Source organism: Tenrec ecaudatus, chromosome 14 (assembly GCF_050624435.1).
Source record: "Tenrec ecaudatus isolate mTenEca1 chromosome 14, mTenEca1.hap1, whole genome shotgun sequence".
Classification (NCBI taxonomy): Eukaryota; Metazoa; Chordata; class Mammalia; order Afrosoricida; family Tenrecidae; genus Tenrec; species Tenrec ecaudatus.
In genome coordinates, this window is record NC_134543.1 from 106,509,465 (window position 1) to 106,527,578 (window position 18,114).

The 18,114-nt window shown below is 42.1% G+C and overlaps 1 protein-coding gene across 1 annotated transcript; it reads left to right on the forward strand.

The window, feature by feature from the left end:
- Window positions 1-304: 304 nt before the first annotated feature.
- Window positions 305-18,024, forward strand: BLOC1S6 (biogenesis of lysosomal organelles complex 1 subunit 6). The gene is made up of 5 exons (XM_075530985.1): window positions 305-475; window positions 6,979-7,120; window positions 9,242-9,329; window positions 14,020-14,106; window positions 14,513-18,024. The coding sequence occupies exons 1-5, from the start codon at window positions 394-396 to the stop codon at window positions 14,630-14,632; spliced, it is 519 nt and encodes a 172-aa protein (XP_075387100.1). The 5' UTR covers window positions 305-393; the 3' UTR covers window positions 14,633-18,024.
- The last annotated feature ends 90 nt before the right edge of the window (window positions 18,025-18,114 follow it).

The following is an 18,114-nucleotide window of genomic DNA, read 5'->3' on the forward strand; positions in this document are numbered from 1 at the left end:
TTAAAATCTCGGTGAAAACACGGAGTCCTTGTTCCGAAGGCCTCTCATTAACAGGGACACACATAACATTGCAAATGTGTGTCCTGTTTGCTGCCTGGTTTTGTAAACAAAGTCTGTTTTGGGTCGGGTCCAACCGAACGCCCTTCCAGATTCCCCGGCGCACAGGGGGGCGGCTCCTGCCCACCCCCGGGTCCCAGGCTCCGCGAGCAGCGACCCGCCAGCCAGGTCTCTGACGTCAGTGCTCGGGTTCCCGGAATGCCTTGCGGGGGGCGGTCACGTGCCGAGCCTCACTTCCGGCCCATCACTTCCGCGTGCGACCGCCGCTTTTGTCCGGCGGGGTTTAGGGGCTTTTCAGTACCGCCTTTCTGCTTCCCTGTGCCCCGCGGGAGGGACATGAGTGTCCCCGAGCCGCCGCCCCCAGGCGGGGTCTCAACCGGGCTGCCCGACACCCTGGAGGCCGGGGAGTCGACTCCGGGTACGTGCTGCCTGGGGGTCGGGCCGATTGCGAGTGGCCGGGGCCCGCCGGCAGGGGCTGGGCCCCGGGGCCCTCCCCGCGGGAGGACACTGCCGGCAGCAGTTGCGGCCCTGGGGCTGAAGGGGGCGTTTGGAGCCTCCCACCCCGTCGTGGAGGTGTGGGCGGGATTGACGTTAACGCTGGGTGCAAAGGAGGGAGCGCAGAGTCTGGATGGGGACCGGTGTTTGGGGTTTGGTCGGGGCATTTGATGGTGGGTCATGTTGAGTGTGCGGGGCCTGGCGCGAGCCAGCTATTCGTTTTGAGGCAGTGACTGGGGATAAAGTTGTGAAGATGAGCGCTTTGTATTTCGGATGGATCTATGATTATTGACCGCTCGCTCATGACATCCTTCCTCTTGCTTGGTGACGTTACCACATCCCTATTCCTCCTGCAGTCTCTCTCCCAGCCTGGCTTCCGGGAGAGTTTTAGCCCTAATGAATCTAGGGCGTCATTGATTGCAGCGAGTCTAGAATGATGCTCTGCTGCATCATCGTTGGGGACATTAGGCAAGTAGGCACTCAGTTTCTGGCTTCAGTGGCTCGGATAAGGAACTGTAGACCAGCAAGGCTTCAGGACGTTGGATGTGGCTTCTACCCCCCGTTCCAGTATCCCAAAACAAGGCTCTTGGCTTTTTTTCTTGGTCATATTTTTACTCCCCTCTCTCCCTCTTCAAGCTTCCAAAAATTGCCCCTGAAAATGAATCTCAGCCACTTGGTTGCTCGGTGGTCGGGCACTCATCTCACATACATCTTGGACATAAATCACGCAGCTGTCTGCTTCCCTTGGTGGGGAGTCATCCTCACTTGAAACTTTCAAATATAACTATGCCTTTTCTCTTGGTCCCCCCACCCCCATCACCTCTCTGTTTAGTCTTGGAGATTTTACTATACAATTTTTTTGCATTTGTATTTACAACCACCATTGTAAGGCTTGCCCACTTGGGTCTTGTACTCTGCCTCTCCATCTGTCCCAGGGCAGTCACGTCACTGCTCCAAGATACAGCTCAGATCATCCCTTAGCACTCACTGCTTATTAAGTTCACACTCATGAACAGGACAAGGGCTCTCACAGGTCTTTGCCTGGTGCTCTCCCGCTGCCACTCAGGTGATTCTGATTCCTCAGGACCCTGTGGGTTGAACTGCTTCACCGGGTTTCCAAGACTGTAAATCTAACGACAGGCTGAGCAGTTGGCTTCATTCTTCTCCCTCGTGCTCTCTCCACTGCAAACAACCTCTGGCGCCCTTTACAGAGTAGCCTTGGTGTTACATATTGCCTTTCCTCAAGCCACTTCCTTTCTGGGATTGTATCCTGTCCACTCCTGCCTCAGAGTGGACACCCATGTGGAAATAGTAATCCTCTAGACTCTTGGTGGGATTGTAAATGGGTGCTGCCTCTTTAGAGCCAGTTTTATGGTACTTATTTTAAAAATGCATAATCCTACGGAAACAGTGGCATAACTATGTGAAGATAAGAAAGGTTCAAAATAGCCAAAACACCGAAAAGCAGTGAAAATATCTATTCTTAGGAGATTGATTAAACAAAGTACGGTTAAAGTATGTTCTGCTAAAAAGAGTACACGGTATATTGATGTGCAGCAGTCTCTACATCTGTACTAGGGTGAGTCAAAAATTGTTGCTACAAAATTATAGAACCCTTTATGAAACAAAACATGGAAATGTCAAACTATTGTGTCTCATAGCTTTTCTCTAGGTCTACAGAGTTCTGAAGGTGGTGTTTCTATTTCTTTATCCTTCCCCTGCAGAATTCTCCACTCTGACTAACAGTCTTTCAAAACAGCTGTGCTGGCTTCCTCCAATGACTAGACTCATGTTCCTTTTAGTTATTTGAGTTTGGGAAGAAAAGCAGTCCAAAGGGCAAGCTCAAGGCTGATTGGACGGGATGAGGGTTCTCAATGACTCAGAGAACAGCCCTCAGGACTCTTGGAGCATGAACAGGTGCACTGCCAAGACGTTTCCCAGCTTTCCTGCCTTTGCTTTCTCACTGGTGCAGTTTTCCATTTCCTTAAAGCTGCTTCTTAATAAGGTGTGAAGGTCCTGTGCTCTTTGAGAAATTGAATCAATATTACCCCTCGGGGATCCCCAGAAACCATCTTCACAACTTTCTGGGCTGAAGTCTCTGCCTTGAATTGCATTGGTCAGCAGATTCCCTCTAAAGACACTGTTTTGATTGGAACAGCCACCCCCTCCCCCGCTTTGTTTTGTTTCTTGGAGGCACCTCTTCTGACCCATGAAACACATGCACTGACACCAAATTCAGGAAGATCACGGGCCAGTGGGTGGCAGGTCTTGTGGATAAGTGGCGGTAGCGGTATTTCAGCACTGACAGGGGTCTCCACGTGGCTCCTTCAGCTCCAGGGCACTAGCGTAGCTCCATGTGTCATATAGCAAGCTTGTCTCTACAGGGAGTGTCTGTGTCCTGCCTCCAGCCAGCTATTTATTTCCTTAGCACCTCCAAATGAGGTCATCAAGCTGCAACCTGATTGATAGGCTAAACTCCACCCCTTCACTCTTAAGTCTCAATTTGACAACAAATTATTTAACTACCACAGAAGGGGACTTGCCGTATCTATTATATGGTATCCTCAGAGCCTGGTAAATAAAATAGATATTCAGCAAATGTTTCTTACAGAAAGAAGTAAGGTTGAGATTCTTATTTGTAATCTCCCAGAACAAAGTAACTAAATCTATGTTAAAACATGAGTAACCACTATGCTCTGAATAACTAATAAGAAATTGGAGGCTCATGAGTTAGAATTGTGTGCCTTCGACCCCTAGTTAGTCAGGCATGTAGATTTGATCCTTTAAATTGAAGGATCCCTATAGTCACACTTCTGTCAGCAATCTCTCTTATCTGTGGGCAATGGGTTCCAGCCTCCATCCCTCAATACCAAAATCCACGGATGCTCAAGTCCCATAGGAGTATATAAATGGGGTGCACTTTATGTCAGCTCTAAACCAAACACAAACCCACTGCCGCCGATCTGCATAGGGTTTCCTAAGCTCTGTAAGTCAGTTTGGGAGCAGAAAGCATCACCTTTCTCCCATGGAGTGACTGGTGGATTTGAGCCACCGACTTTTTGGTAAATCTCTAGATGACCAAATATACTCGAGTCTAAGCCACCCCGAATATCTGCTGAGGCCCCCAGTTTTACTACAAAAATGGCATTAAAAGTGTGCTGAAAAACTGGGCTCATTCTAGCATATATAGGTACCTCGTATACCTAACACAGTGTAAGTGCTGTATCAGTAGGGCATCATGCCCTCTTAGCCCTGTGAGGACTGCTTTGTTCGCAGCGTGCTGGATCTGTGCTTGGTTGGATCTGCAGGTGCAGAGCCTCCAGATGGGGAGCGCTAGTGTATTTGTGCTTTCTACTTCCATTGAAGGGCTGTTGCTGCCTCTGCTCCAGTCAAGCCGGAGGCAGTTAGTAATGGCCATATAGAACTTCCTTTTTTCCCATGGGAGGCACCAGATCCCAAACACTCCGCTTTTCCCATCACTGTCTTTGTATTATTGGTGAAGTGCTCCCGTTTTTACTTTGCTGATCTGAATGTTAAACTTGCAACTTTGAGAATGGCAAAGTTTATGTTTCTTGGGATTAAAAAAAATTCAGTTTTAATTTGTCCAAAAGCTAATTTTGAATATGAATTTTTCTCAGTCTTGCCAAAAATGCTACCTGGACATGTGTTAAAAACAAGGTGTTTTGATAATGTATTCTGTATAATGTTCTAATTTGATGTTAACCGATTATTATAATTGAGGTATTTCAGAGGTTAATATTAATTATAAAATGCTTATAATATGGTTTTAGTAATGTGTCCATCGCATGTTTTACATTGTTTTTCTTTTTCCTCCTCATTCTAAATCAGTAAATCTAAATGCTTAGAAATGTTTGATTGGACCCTGCTCAGAAAGTGATTGAGGGTATTTTAAAATATTTCTGAGTACAGGAAAACTATGCTGCATAGTTTCTGGTTTCATACTTTGGAACTATAGAAGGCATCTCATACAGCAGATAATTGTTCATATGCTCTCTTCTTCAGAACCTGTATTGAGTCTTATGAGAAACTCTTAGAAAGTCTCTTTTCTCCCTAACCAATGACAAAGCAGTCCCTCTTTTACATATGTATAATGTCAAGCAATAATTAATGTTGACGCATTTTTCTTCCATTGACTTGGAGAATATTTATAGACTGCATTTTTGTTTACATGCTTTCTGCAGGCTTTTTGAACTCAGACACCTTTTAGAATGCTTTGAAAAATACAAATGTCTGCCTTGAAAAATATAAGTACTGATGGTGTACTGTTATGGTTGGCCTACTAACCAGAAGATCGGCAGTTCGGAACCATCAGCCTGATGCTCCATGGGAGGAAGATGGGGCTTTCTACTCCCATGAAGAATAACACTCAAAAACTCACAGGGCCAGGTTTTCCCTGCCCTATAGGGTTGCTATGAGTCAGAATCAACTGGATCACAGTCAAAATTTTTTTTTTAATTTTACTTTTAGCTTTAATGTTCTTTTGCCCTCCAAAAAAGCCCAACTGATTGCCATTGAGTTGATTCTGAATCATAGTGAGTGTCTAGGACAGACAGAAATACCTAGTGGGTTTCTGAGATTGTAACTCTTTATGGAACTAGAAAGCCTCATCTTTAACTGTGGGGTACCAGCCCCCATAATCAAACATATCCAAGGGGCAGTTGTGTAATTGAGGGGTAAAATTAAAGAGACATCAGACAAGAGAAAGCATGCAATTGCTCACCTCCCGGATGGCCATGATATTGTTAGATCTCTCTGGAGATAGAGTTGCACCTCGGTCCTTGGCTCTGCCCGAGAAAGAATTCACACCGAAGCCTGGCTCGTGATCCAAGTGAGTTTTATGAGAGTTAGAAGAAGTTTCAGGTTTTACATGGCACCCATAGGACTCCTCCCGACCATGCAGCCTGGCAGAGACTGCTCCGCGTCTCGCAAAGGTCTCTTTTCCCGCGACTCTCTGTTAGATCTCTCTCCCAGTTCTCCTCCTCCCGACTCTAGGCTCCTGCCTTTTCAAGGATTCCATGGGGAGGCGTGGTGGATGACCCCAGATCGACCCCATTGACTGAATTGAATTCACCTGGCCCAAGTGGGCCGATCCAGGTTTAACGCCCACCCATGCACACCTGCGGGAAACCCTGGGCCTCTGAGCATGTGCAGTGCGCCACCCTTTGTTCTTGTGTTTGGCTCTCTGGGCATGCGTTAATGGACATCCCATCCCTGCACTTATCTGCCTAACAATATCAGTAGCCAGATCTATGCAGAGAGAGCAAATACTATTTCCAATCACAGCTTATATACATTTTCAGGGACATGCCAGCCCCCCTGATTACATCATAATGGGAAGGGGTTGTACCATAGGCATACATGCAATGGGAGGGGGATGAGTTAGGGGTGTACACTCATAGGAAGGGGAAGAACTAGGGGCACACATGTGACAAGATGGGCAGACCCTGCATTCAAGATGGCAGCCTAACCTTGGCCCTCCTTGAGTTGGCTTGACTTTATCTTTGGGCTCTCCTTCAGGGAAATAATCCACTATCCTTATCAGCAGGGAGTGAGCCCCACCCAGGGTGGGACAGATTATAGGGTCTAATTGCTCTAGATGGCCCATAACTTCAAACTGCTGACCTTGCGGATCTCAGTACAATGTGTAACCAGGACACACCAGGGCTCTACCCTAGACATGACCATATACTAATAACCCAAGCTAAACCAAATCAAATCCACATCCGCTGAGATGAGTATGACTCAGAGTGGCCCTTTACAGGACTTCTAAGGGTGTGAATTTGTTATGGGTGTAGACAGCTTTGTCTTTCATCTGAGGAGCAGAGCAAGTGGTGGGTTTGATTCCTTGACCTTGAGGTTAGCAATTCCACCCTTACCTAACAGCACCATTTAATAGAGTTAGAAAACATTTTTTTGAGCCCTTGAAATCCATCTTCTCGGAGAAAGATAAAACTATTTTAAAAAAATCAACCACTATCAACAAAAATACACAAATAGTTGAGAGGTAGGTTTGTGATCTAACCCCCAAAGCCAGCTTCCTTCCATCTCTCTTATTCACCTACCACTTCAAAAGCTTCCTAACACAGTGGGCCACATATAACCCCTCCCAGGGGGATGGACAATAGAAAAGTGGGTGAAAGGAGACAGTGGTTGGTGTAAAATGTGGGGAGAACATTAAAAAAAATAAATTATCAAGGTTCATGAGGGAGGGGGAAATGAGCTGATATCAAGGGCTCAAGTAGAAAGCTAATGTTTTGAGAACGATGAGGGCAACAAATGTACAAATGTGCTTGACACAATGGATGTATGTACGGATTGTGATAAGAACGGTAAGAGCTCCCAATAAAATGATTTCAAAAAAACAAAAACAAACGCTTCCTAACTTTGCTTTTTGCTTGGGGACAGATGTAAGCGACACTTCTCCAGATGAAGGGCTGTTTGAGGGCTTGGCTCTGGAGGACAAAGCCGTGGAGCAGCTGGCAGAAGGACTGCTCTCTCACTACTTGCCGGATCTGCAGAGATCAAAGCAGGCGCTCCAGGAACTCACGTAAGATTGCCACCAGCCGCTCACGCGCTGTGTCCTTGCTGACATAAATCGTGGTTTAGGTGTGAGTTACAATGCTGCGCCGGGTGAAGATGTGTTTGTAATATTGAGTCACAATAGAGTACTTAAATGTCTTTACTGAGAGCAAACATGAGTAGTGGAACACCTAATGATATGAATGTAAAAGCTGAAATGAATGCTTTTAGAATATTTGAGCACTTCTAATAGGGACGCCTCAACCTTATCTAGATTCCAGATGGTTATGTATGAAGCTCTCTTTGTTTTAGAAAATCGTTTTATTGGTGTATAATTCACATCGTCCAGTCACATTCAGAGTTGTGCAGGCATCACCACAATGGGTTTAGAGCAGTTTCTTGTACTCGTTGTTACTCCCCCCCTCTCTCCTGCGGTGCCCCTGATAATTATTAATCCAGTTACTGTCTCTATGGATTTACCTAGCCTGGATTTCATACACAGAAAATCATGCAAAACACACCCAAACAAACACAAAACCAACAGTAACAAAACAAAAAAGAAAAAGCTCAATAGAAAAGAAGGCAGGAAACATTGAAAACTGAAACAACATTAAAATGGATTAAACAAGATCAAATGATAAGGTGTCACATCTGCGTGATTGACTTTACATTGCCCTCTGTCTGATAGCAAGGCCATCTACATTTCTGGACATGGTCAGAGGGGTTTATTTAATTCCTGGGGGGACCCTGCAAATGGATTTTGGGCTTCCACGGTCATCCACACCTTCTACAAACTGAGTGTCGTAATTTCAGCTCTGATACCATTCCTTCCTTTGGATCTGGATTTGAACACTTTGATCCCTGGATATTATACAGGCTGCTTTGTTTCTTCCATGTGGAATTAGAAGACGCCTCACTTAGTTGACTGCGTGTTTGAAGAGGAGGCTTTAAGACCCTCTTCTTTCTGATAGCCAGGCACCATCCAGTTTCTGCTAGAAAGTTATTTTCTCTTGAGATGTTGGACGAATAAACCCCTGTTTGCACATTGAGAAATTGCTTCCATAAAAGTCACATTTGTGTTCAGCTCCTGGTTCCAGTTAGCTACCAGAAGTGCTGCAGTATCTTGTTTCGAGATGCCCTGCCTCACAAGTACAGAGTAGCACGGTCCTCAGAGCGGTAGCAGCCTGTTTGGGTCATCCTGCAGCCCATCCTGCTGGGTCCTATTACCATCTGTTGTGTATTTCACCTTCTGTGTGCTCTCGTTGGAGGTGAAGGGACACTTTTCAAATCATGTTTGTCTAGATGACTCCGCTGGTTGACCCTTTTCTTCCTCAGTGGACTTTTAAAGAGGACCCTTTGAAGTCCTGCTGGCTTGATCGTCTCACTTGATAGATGAGGAAATTTAGGCCCAGAGAAACAGAGGCAGTCCTCAGGTCGTGAACATCTGACATACGGACACCTGTACTTGTCATTTTCACAATGTAAGCTTGCCCTCCCTCGGAAACAACCACACCAACTCCAGCTGTGATGGCCACTTGCTGTCCAGTGCAGCTTTTCAGTCATTAAAAAGGTGCCGAGCCTGTTCTTGACCAAGGAAGGCTTGAATAAAAACCACATGCATATGACCTGGCGCGTCCCTACAAATTAGACTTAAAGACACTCTTGGGAAGGGATCTCCTTGGCAACCAGGAAACCACCTGCAAACTGAATTTCCAGAAGGCGTACAACTGGCTATTGGCAGGTGTATCATGTGATTCCTAGTCATGTGCTGCTTCCATCTCGTTTTTTATTTATTCCTTTTGAGTTATTATTCATTGATACTGAATCTTTCAAACTCTACTTTGAAAAGTAATTGCTTTTCATTTCCTTTTTGAGAATCTCTCAAAGATACGATTGGTAAAACACTTGGAGTTTCTTGGTCAAGGTATTCTTTCTTCTAGGGGGATAGTACAAAGTTGCCCCAGATAGCTTTGAATGATGTGTTTGTTTTAGGTGTTAGAGTTTGAACACGGAGAATACAAATACATTATGCTACATCAAATAAGCTTTGGAGGTCATGTCTCTGCAGGTGGTTTCATATACTTTCCAGCTTCACCATCAGCCAATACTTACAGCATATGTTACTTTTGGCTGTGTGCTTGTGTTTCAGACAGAACCAAGTTGTATTATTAGACACACTGGAGCAAGAGATTTCAAAATTTAAGGAATGTCATTCTATGTTGGATATTAATGCTTTGGTAAGTATGATTTTGTTAAATGACCTCTTATTTTTGAAAATAGCTAGGTTTAACCTTTTTAAACTTAGCTTTGTATTTATACATGTTTAGGGTCTTTTCCTTTAATTTGAAAAACACGTATACTTTGTCTTTCAATAGGAAATTTTGATTTAATTTACTAGACCTGGTGTTGTAGTGGTTTTGCATTGGACTGCTTCTCCCAAGGTCAACAGTTTGAAACCTCCAATTGCTCCTCAAGAGAAAGGGGCCACTCCTGTAAAGAGCGCCAGTCTCAGAAACTCAGGGGGCAGTTCTGTCTTGTCCTAGAGCGTCTGCTATGAGTTGGCATCAACTCAATGGCAGTGAGTTTGTTTTTTTTGCTTTTCCTAGACTTACTTTCATGAATTAGACTTCTAGTATTGAATTTACGATAGGGAATTTAACTTATTTATAAGAGTGGTCTGTGAATAATTAGAGACTTATAATGGAGAATTGAAAGGAACTTTTAGTTACTGCTTTCACTCCTGTGGAAAACTAATCTTCATTTAGCTATCAATTAAAATTTTGTTTCCACTTTACACTAATATTTGATTTCATAGAATGTCAAAAAAAAGAGTGTTTGACCCTTTGACAATGATCAATGATCTCTTTCAGTGTAAATGGTAATAGATGAATTTCATCCAAAGCTCTATAAAAACAAAGCAAAACAACACTGACATTGAGCTGATGCTGACTCCTTAGGACAGGGCAGAACTGCTTCTGTGAGTTTCTGAGACTAGCTCATTTATGAGAGTAGAAAGCCCTGTCTTTTTCCCAAGGAGCACACTGCTGGCCTTGAGGTTAACACCCCCATGCATAACCATTATGCCACCAGAGCTATTTAAAAATAATTTTTTATTTTCCATTGTTAACTGAGAACATGCAGAGTAAAGCGTGCACCGATTCAAGTTTCCACGCGTGCAGTTTGGTAACGCTGACTGCCTTCTTTGAGGTGCGCAGCCATTCTTCCCCGCCTTTTCGGAGTTGTTCTTCCTCACTCACCTAAACTCACTGCCCCTAAGGTACATAGCTGATCTTTCTAGGGGCTGTTGTTCCCTTTGACCTCCAAAGAGTGTACATTGCAAGGCACATATTTATTATTTAAGTTAAATGGCTGTTTAGTTTTAAGGGGATAGTTTTGATGTGACGTTTAAAGTTGATGACAGGGAATTAGTTCCAGGACACATATCTCTGGAAAGTCTATTCGTTTGAATATGAAATTCTGTTCTGCACTTGCCCCCTTTTGGTCTAGATTCCTAAATACCAACTGGGATAAAAATGTTCAGTAACAGTAGCCAGGTCCATGCTATCCACTTTCTTGGCAAAGTTGTTCATGGAAGCCATTAGCCACATTTCTATTTTCTCCACCTCTGTCTGACGACCTCTGTCTGACGTGCCTTCCTCTGTTGTTCCAGGCAGTTCGAGACCCGTTGTCATTCTTTGATTAGCTGCTTGCACGCTTTTAAGAACCCAGGTGCTGTGCATCAAACTCGGAGAACAGACGTGCTCAACAACCTATTAGATCATTTAAGTGGAATGTCCCTTGAAACCATGACCTAACCCTCCAAACCAAGGAACTGAATCCCATCAAGTGTTTGGTTCTGCATTAGCGGCCTCACTAGCTGCCTTTTTTTGTCATTGTAAATATATCTATTCTGTAGCTTTTACTGAGTCACCTTGTTAAAGGTGTTTACAACTTATTGGCAACAGTTAGATTAATGAGCTGTGCAGCACTACGGCAATATGATTTCTCCATCACCACTGACCGGAAAAGTCAGTACTCCATAAACCAGGGCCCTCCTTTTCCCCGCCTCTCTTGCCCCTGGTACCACTCATAGATGTTGGTCTTGCTATATCACTCTGTTCTTGTCTTTTCATATAATGGAGGTCATGCACTATTTGTCCTTTTGTGAGTGACTTACCGGTATTTCCTTTCCCCAGCATAATGTCTTAAAGCTCCATCCATAATGTAGTGAGAAGCTCTATAGTTTCCTAGTAAGAGGAATTGATCACACTTTATTTTGAGAAACAGGATATTGAAAAGCACTCATGGCATGCTTCGCTTCCTCCATCCCTTGAATGCTAGAAATGGTTTGCTCTACAAAAGGACTTGTCATTGGGCTGTTATTGTTAGCGATTGGGTTGATTCTGCCTCATGGCAACCCCGTGTTTGCACAATCGAACTTCCCATGGGGTTTTTGAGGCTGTGGCCTTTCAGACACAGGCTTGTCTTCTGAGGCATCTCTGGGTGGGTTCAAATCACCAGCATTCCACTAGTAGTTGATTTCTGACCTGTTGGTATGGCCCAAGGGCGCCTGTCATTGGGAAAATGTAGCTTAAGAGTGTGTTCGTTGTATGACAAGCAAAAGCAAAGCCCTTTTTCTCTAGCATTGGACAGAGGCCTGTGGTATCAATGAAGTTCTTCCACTCAGTAGTATCTGACCTCTTGTGAAGGAGTTGAGTGAAGCTACACCAGCCTACATTTTTTTTCCTCACTGAGTTCATGTTGTAGCAGAATACATATTTGTCCAGTGAATGAGTCTTGAATAGGTGAACCAAACAGAATGTCATATTGTTTATTCACTGTGAGGGTGCAGGAACTAAGTTTCTCTCTTCTTTCATCTCTCAGCCCAAGAGTCGTCTAGATTTCAGCTAGGAATATGAATAGGGTCTCTAATCTTTAGAGTTCTCAAACCATGACTTTACTTGCAGCCATATTGTTGCTGTTAGGTGCCATTGAGTCAGTTCAGCTCATTGCAACCCTGTGTACAACGGAACAAAATACTGCCCAGTCTGCGCCGTCCTCACCGTTGTTCTTGTGCCTGAAGCCATGTTAAAGTCGCTGTTCCTTCCCTCTAGTGGAGGGCCGTCCTCTTTTTTGTGGCCCCTCTGCCTCACCAGGCAGGATGTCCTTCTCCAGGGACTGGTCTCTCCTGACAACTTGTCCAGTGTATGTCAGACGACACCTTGCCATCCTTGCCTCTGGGAGCACTCTGGCCTTCCATCTGCCAAGACAGACTGGTGTATCCTTTTGGCAGCCGTGGTACTCCCAGTAGTCTTTGCTAGCCCCACAAGTCAAATGCTTGGATTCTTCTTCGGTCTTCCGTCTTCGCTTTCCAATCTTCACGTGCACCTGAAGTGACTGGAAATACCATGGCGTGGGTCAGGTCACCTTAGTCCTCAAAGCAGCCTCTCTGAGGTTGTTAATCTTCTTTCCACTGACATTTTTCTCATTTCCTCTCTCTCCGTTACTTTGCCGGAGAGTGTGGTGACTTTTTTGCTTCTCTCCGCCCTCTTCAGCCCTCTCGATCATGCTCGTGGGCTCCTGTGATCTGTGGAGGCCAGCTGACATGCAGAGTCCATGCTTAGAGCTCCCTGGGAAGAGAGTGCCTTCACAGAGACTGTCTGCCTGGTCAGGCTTGAAAAGCCCCAGCAATATGATCGGCTTGGGGCCACAGTTCCCCTAGGTCTTTGCTCACACCTTGCTTTTTCTTGATGGGCAGAGACTCTTCCCTTAAACTGCCCTTTGGACATTGGCTCAGGCTCTCCTTGTAAGGATAGAAGTGTGCTTTTCTTGAATGGAACTGGTAGTGTTATTGGATGATTTTATTGAAATTTCAGGATTATATTGCAGATTTTAAAACAAAATGTATGTATTTAATATATAAATGACAAGTCTAACAACTTTAAAAAACTAAAATTTAAATGGTTTTCATTGAGTTTGTACATATTAGCTTTTCATTTAACCCTATAATGCCTGAATTTTTAATTTCAGGAAAAAAATTTTTTATTCTTTTCTTTCATAGTTAACAATATATACATTTAATTAAATGTTAGAAAAACGTTGCGCTCGGCGTTCTAGGGTTAGCAAAATTTTTTTTTAACAATTTCTACACAACTTCAGTGATGTTGGTAACTATTTTTTTCGATCCAAAAAGGCAGAAAATAATCAAACATAGAACAAACTAAGGATGGTTTAAAAGGGAAAACAAATGATAATGTGTTAAAATTTACCCAACTATATCTGTAATAATTCACTTTCTGATATCTGTAGGCAGGGTATACAATGAAGGCTTAATCCCCAAGGGTCTCTGCAAAAGGACTTTGGGATGTCACTATCATCTATAGCCCTCTGCAAATGTGGTGCTCAGAATGTATACATTTCCTTTCTCTGATCTTGGATTTTGTTTTTTATAATCCTTGGATCACATATAGACATGCTTCTTCTGTCTGGGCCTATCTGTCCCCTCACTTAGATGGCTTCTTGTTTTAAACAAGCTTTTAAGACCCCAGTGCTGTTGCTTGTGATTTCTTCACCACACTGTACCATAGCACCCTTGTGTTCAGTGGTCCCTTTTAGTATTGAGTTGGGGCTGTAGCGTAAGAACTGACTGATCTTAGACTAGGGCTTACAGTTCAGTATGGACACAAAATCCATTCTTATATCTAAGGTTGTAACTTAAAAGAAAAATCTGAACCAAATTGTCATTAGGGTTTTTAACAATTCTGCTAATGGTGTAAATTAGATTTGAATTTTGGAATTAAGATATACAGAAAGGTTTTTTTAAATTAAGATCAGCTGAGGATTAATGAGCATATTTATTGACTTATTTATCTATTTTGATATTTCAGTGTGTTTTAACTGAATTTTCATTTACTTTTTCATTTTAAGTTCACCGAAGCTAAACACTATCATACCAAGTTGGTGAATATAAGAAAAGAAATGCTGATGCTTCATGAAAAGACATCCAAGTTAAAAGTGAGTTGAAGAAATTCTTCTATCACATTCTTTATAGAAGCAGAGCTCTGTGTCTTTTTGTTTGGTCCCTATATAATGACGTGCTTAATTCATGGCACATGATTTCCTTTTATGCTCTGTCTTTCGTTGAATTTCCCTCTATGCTTTCTACGAATAGCTGGGCTGATTGGCGCATAGTCTCTGGTTAGGTGGTTATAATTCCTATCAAATGAGAGTTTGGAGTAACCTTTCCCCCCGCTAATCAGGGGGACCTTCCAGGACCTTAGAGGACCTAACAAGTTACATATGAAATTTGCTAGTATGTACTGATGACCTTAAAGCGAAAGACTATTGCTTTTAACTTTGGCCATAAAGTGTAGCCCTTGACTGTCAGCTCGGCTTTATTTACTTATGTATTTTGACACAGAAAAGAGCACTAAAGCTTCAGCAGAAAAGACAGAAGGAAGAGTTGGAAAAGGAGCAGCAGCGAGAGAAGGAATTTGAAAGAGAAAAGCAGCTAACTGCCAAACCAGCTAAAAGGACATGAAAAGTCAAGTGTCACTTGAGGCGCTTCCCGTGCTTGTCCCATTTTGTCTGTGGGTTGAAGACGACCTGGGTGTGATTGGAGATAAGGGAGTGCCTTAGACCCTTGTTATATTTTGAAATCCTTTCCCAGGATTACTGTGTCCTTAGCTTCATTTCTGCAATTGCTCTGAGTAGTAAGCCTATAATATTACTTGGTTTTGATATGTCTATGTAATATTTAAAATATAAAAACATAATTAAAAAATTTATTATTTTGACCTGGAATCATTTATATGCTGGGAAACGATCTGATTGTTACAATAATCTAGACTGTGAGTAGGTGAAAATTAAAGTTTCAGTTTCTTATGAAGTGATTTGCCTTTCTGGCAGTACAACGCTGGATTGTGGTAATCGCCTCGTCATTGCTTGGTCAGGAAGTTATGACTACTCTTTAGCAAAGAGGCAGAATAAGCTTTCGTGAAGAATAGGATATAAAAGTGTGGCAAGGTGGGAAAAAAGGCATCTCAGACAGGGAGCTGACCGCAGACATGCTCCCCACCGTGTGCGCCTTCTTGCTGCTAGGCAGTTCTTCCGTAGCTTCTGAGTTCGAGGTTGGTTGAGTATGTAGCAGAGGTTTAGGAGGCTATGGAACTATCACATACACTTAATAGGTTAAAATATTTCTCATATTCAGTAATAGACATCACACCCTGAGGTAGAGTTGTCAAGCTTTCCACCTGGAAGGTCTAGTCCATTGGTTCTCAACCTGTGGGTCGCGACCCCTTCGAGGGTCGTCTGTAGCAAAATTACAGATATAAAGTAGCAACAAAAATAATTTTATGGTTGGGGAAGGGGTCACAACAACATGTATTAAATGGTCGTGGCAGTAGGAAGGTTGAGAACCACTGGTCTAGTCACTAGTTCTGCCTGTCCTCTGATTTGCTATGTGGCCTTACAAATAGCTACTTTTTCTGCATGTTAAAAAAAAAATCCTAAAGTAGAATTATCTGTACTGGCTTCCTACTTTATAGATAAGGACAGCAGTGGGAGAAAATTAGTAAACGGCTTCTTCACACAAGTGGGAGGACAGTCTCTCTCGTGTTTCTAGATTTGTGTTCTCCAGTATTATATGTAGGAACTTAACATGTGAGGGAAATGTGGTATTTTGTTGTAGAATCACAAACGTATAAAATCAAGTTTGTGGTTTGATTATTATTTTCATGCCAGTGGGGCTCCAATCCCCATCACACATGGAATGTTTAAAACCTGTAGAGGCATATGACTGGAATGTGTATCTTTTATAATCCACGTTACATTCTCGGCAAGCTGGAATCACTACCTCTGATCACAGAGCAGGCTAATGATGAGGGAAAGTATTCGATTTAAATTGTGTATCAAACATTGGTGTGTTTAAAAGCTGAGATCATTAGCTGAAAGAGTCCCTTTAATGGGTGAACTATGGCATAACAATTCACTTGACCACAGCTTTATTTTTTTTCCACAACTTTATTTTTAAGAATAATATTTAAAAGTGCCAGTGTTGCTCTCAAGCACTTGCTTAAACAGTGAAGGGCTGGACAATGCCATTTAAAGCACTGAATGTATTGATATATGACTTGATAAAGGACATGCATTATTTGCCTGAAAAGTTTATAGAAATTATTCTTTAAAAAAGGCTGCTTCCTGGCCACCACACTGAATCATCTCAATCAAATCAGGAAATTAGGTTATTTTTAAAAATGTTTTTCCAAAGTGAATCTGGTGCACCCGAAAGGTGCAATGGTCTAGGTTTCCACATCATGCTACATACCATTAGTCTTTGGAAGCATCTAAAATTATAGATACTCCCACATCTCAAAAATAGTTCTGAGTAGGGAATCATTGGTTGAGTCAGGGCAACTTGTGAGCCATATGCTGCTCTTTGGGTACGTTACATGTGACTCTGAAGTAAAATTGAAAAAAACTGAAGGATATTCAGATAACGTGATTTCATTTGTTTATAAAAATATATGTATGGCTCTCAATTTTTAAGTTGTAAGGGACAGGATTGGCTTTTCCTTTGCAAAAGTGTATTGAGTGAATGGCAAACCGTACATTTTCAGAATTAATATTATGTAAAATTTCAAGTATTTTAAAATGTGAAAAAGAATAGGTATATTAGCAGTTACTATTTTAAGGCCAATTATAAATCAGTAGTACTGTTACCTTGGTAGTTAACACTTTATATTTCAACAACATAAATACACATCTGTACTGAATAAGCCTGAATGGAAATGCTTATATTTAGACTTGTATTTTTTGCATAAAATAGTAAATTTGTGCTTGAGAGACATCTTTTGTTGTTGTTGTTATTGAAAAATAATGCCTTTGTTTCAAACTATTTTGCAAATGTACTGAAATTGTATCACAAATGTACTGAAGTAAAATGTTGATATTTTGTATTCATTTTGCAGAAGACACCTTGTAAATATGCAGATGTGAATGTACTATAGATTGTGTTCACTGTGAATTTAATGGATACACAGTTTATAAATATACCAATTACATACCTTCATACAAGAGTGTTTTTGAACCCATAAAGTGATAACTATTTTTTATGTATTTAATTATTTTCAAAAGGCTCTCATCGATTATCAAGTACCATTCTGTACCTCGTCTCCTGTACTCCCATCACGTGTGTTATTTCAAACATGCTACTCTTTTGCTCTTCCCTCCTACCATTTTCTTAATGTTCTCTATGCATTATCTCACAAAATGACCATCTAATGAAATCCTTTTCAGAAAATTGATAGAAAGTGTCCTGAAAAAAAAAGTCATGGAAATAACCAACTTCCTAGGCTTTGAGAATAAAACAGCAACTACTCGCTTTGTGGTTCTGCAGAAAGTGCTTCATACGGATTTCTGCAAGTGTAACATATAAATAATAGAAATTTCCAAACAATATATTAGGGTGGGACCTCTGTGCAGTGCCTTTGTCGAGACTTGTGTATCTGTTTTCCCAAGCTTAAGTATTTATTTTCCTATGATTGAATCTATAGATTTAATCAGATTATTTTTTTTAAAAAAAGGAGTCCAAAGCAGTACTTTTTATACCAGGCATATGCTTCCCCTGGGTTCTATATAAATATTGTTAAGAATTCTTTTCTTGATGAGAGGCTCCTCCCCACCTTTGCACCAAGAGAAATGCAATCACCTTCATTGAGGCATACAAGGCAATGCTTTATTTCTTTTCCTTTTTTGTTGTTGTTTGATCCCATCGGATGGGGTTATACAGTCATCAGTATTATCAGCTCGCTATGTCTCCCCCCAACCTCTTTTCTTGTACCCACAGGGAACCATTACTCCTGTTACTATTTCTGAAGGGTTATCTACCTTGGATTTTATGTACCAAATGATCTTAAATATACAAATGGACATTCATAAATCTAACTTGATTAATGAAATAAAAACCATAGGAATTATTAAAGAACTAGAGAATAATTATGTAATATACTGCACCCTGGA

Bases quoted from the DNA above. Each gene is read 5' to 3' on its own strand.
- BLOC1S6 (XM_075530985.1), top strand. From the start codon at position 394: ATGAGTGTCCCCGAGCCGCCGCCCCCAGGCGGGGTCTCAACCGGGCTG. The intron at 7,121-9,241 runs GTAAGATTGCCA...CTTGTGTTTCAG, and splicing joins CAGGCGCTCCAGGAACTCAC to ACAGAACCAAGTTGTATTAT. The intron at 9,330-14,019 runs GTAAGTATGATT...TTTCATTTTAAG, and splicing joins TGTTGGATATTAATGCTTTG to TTCACCGAAGCTAAACACTA.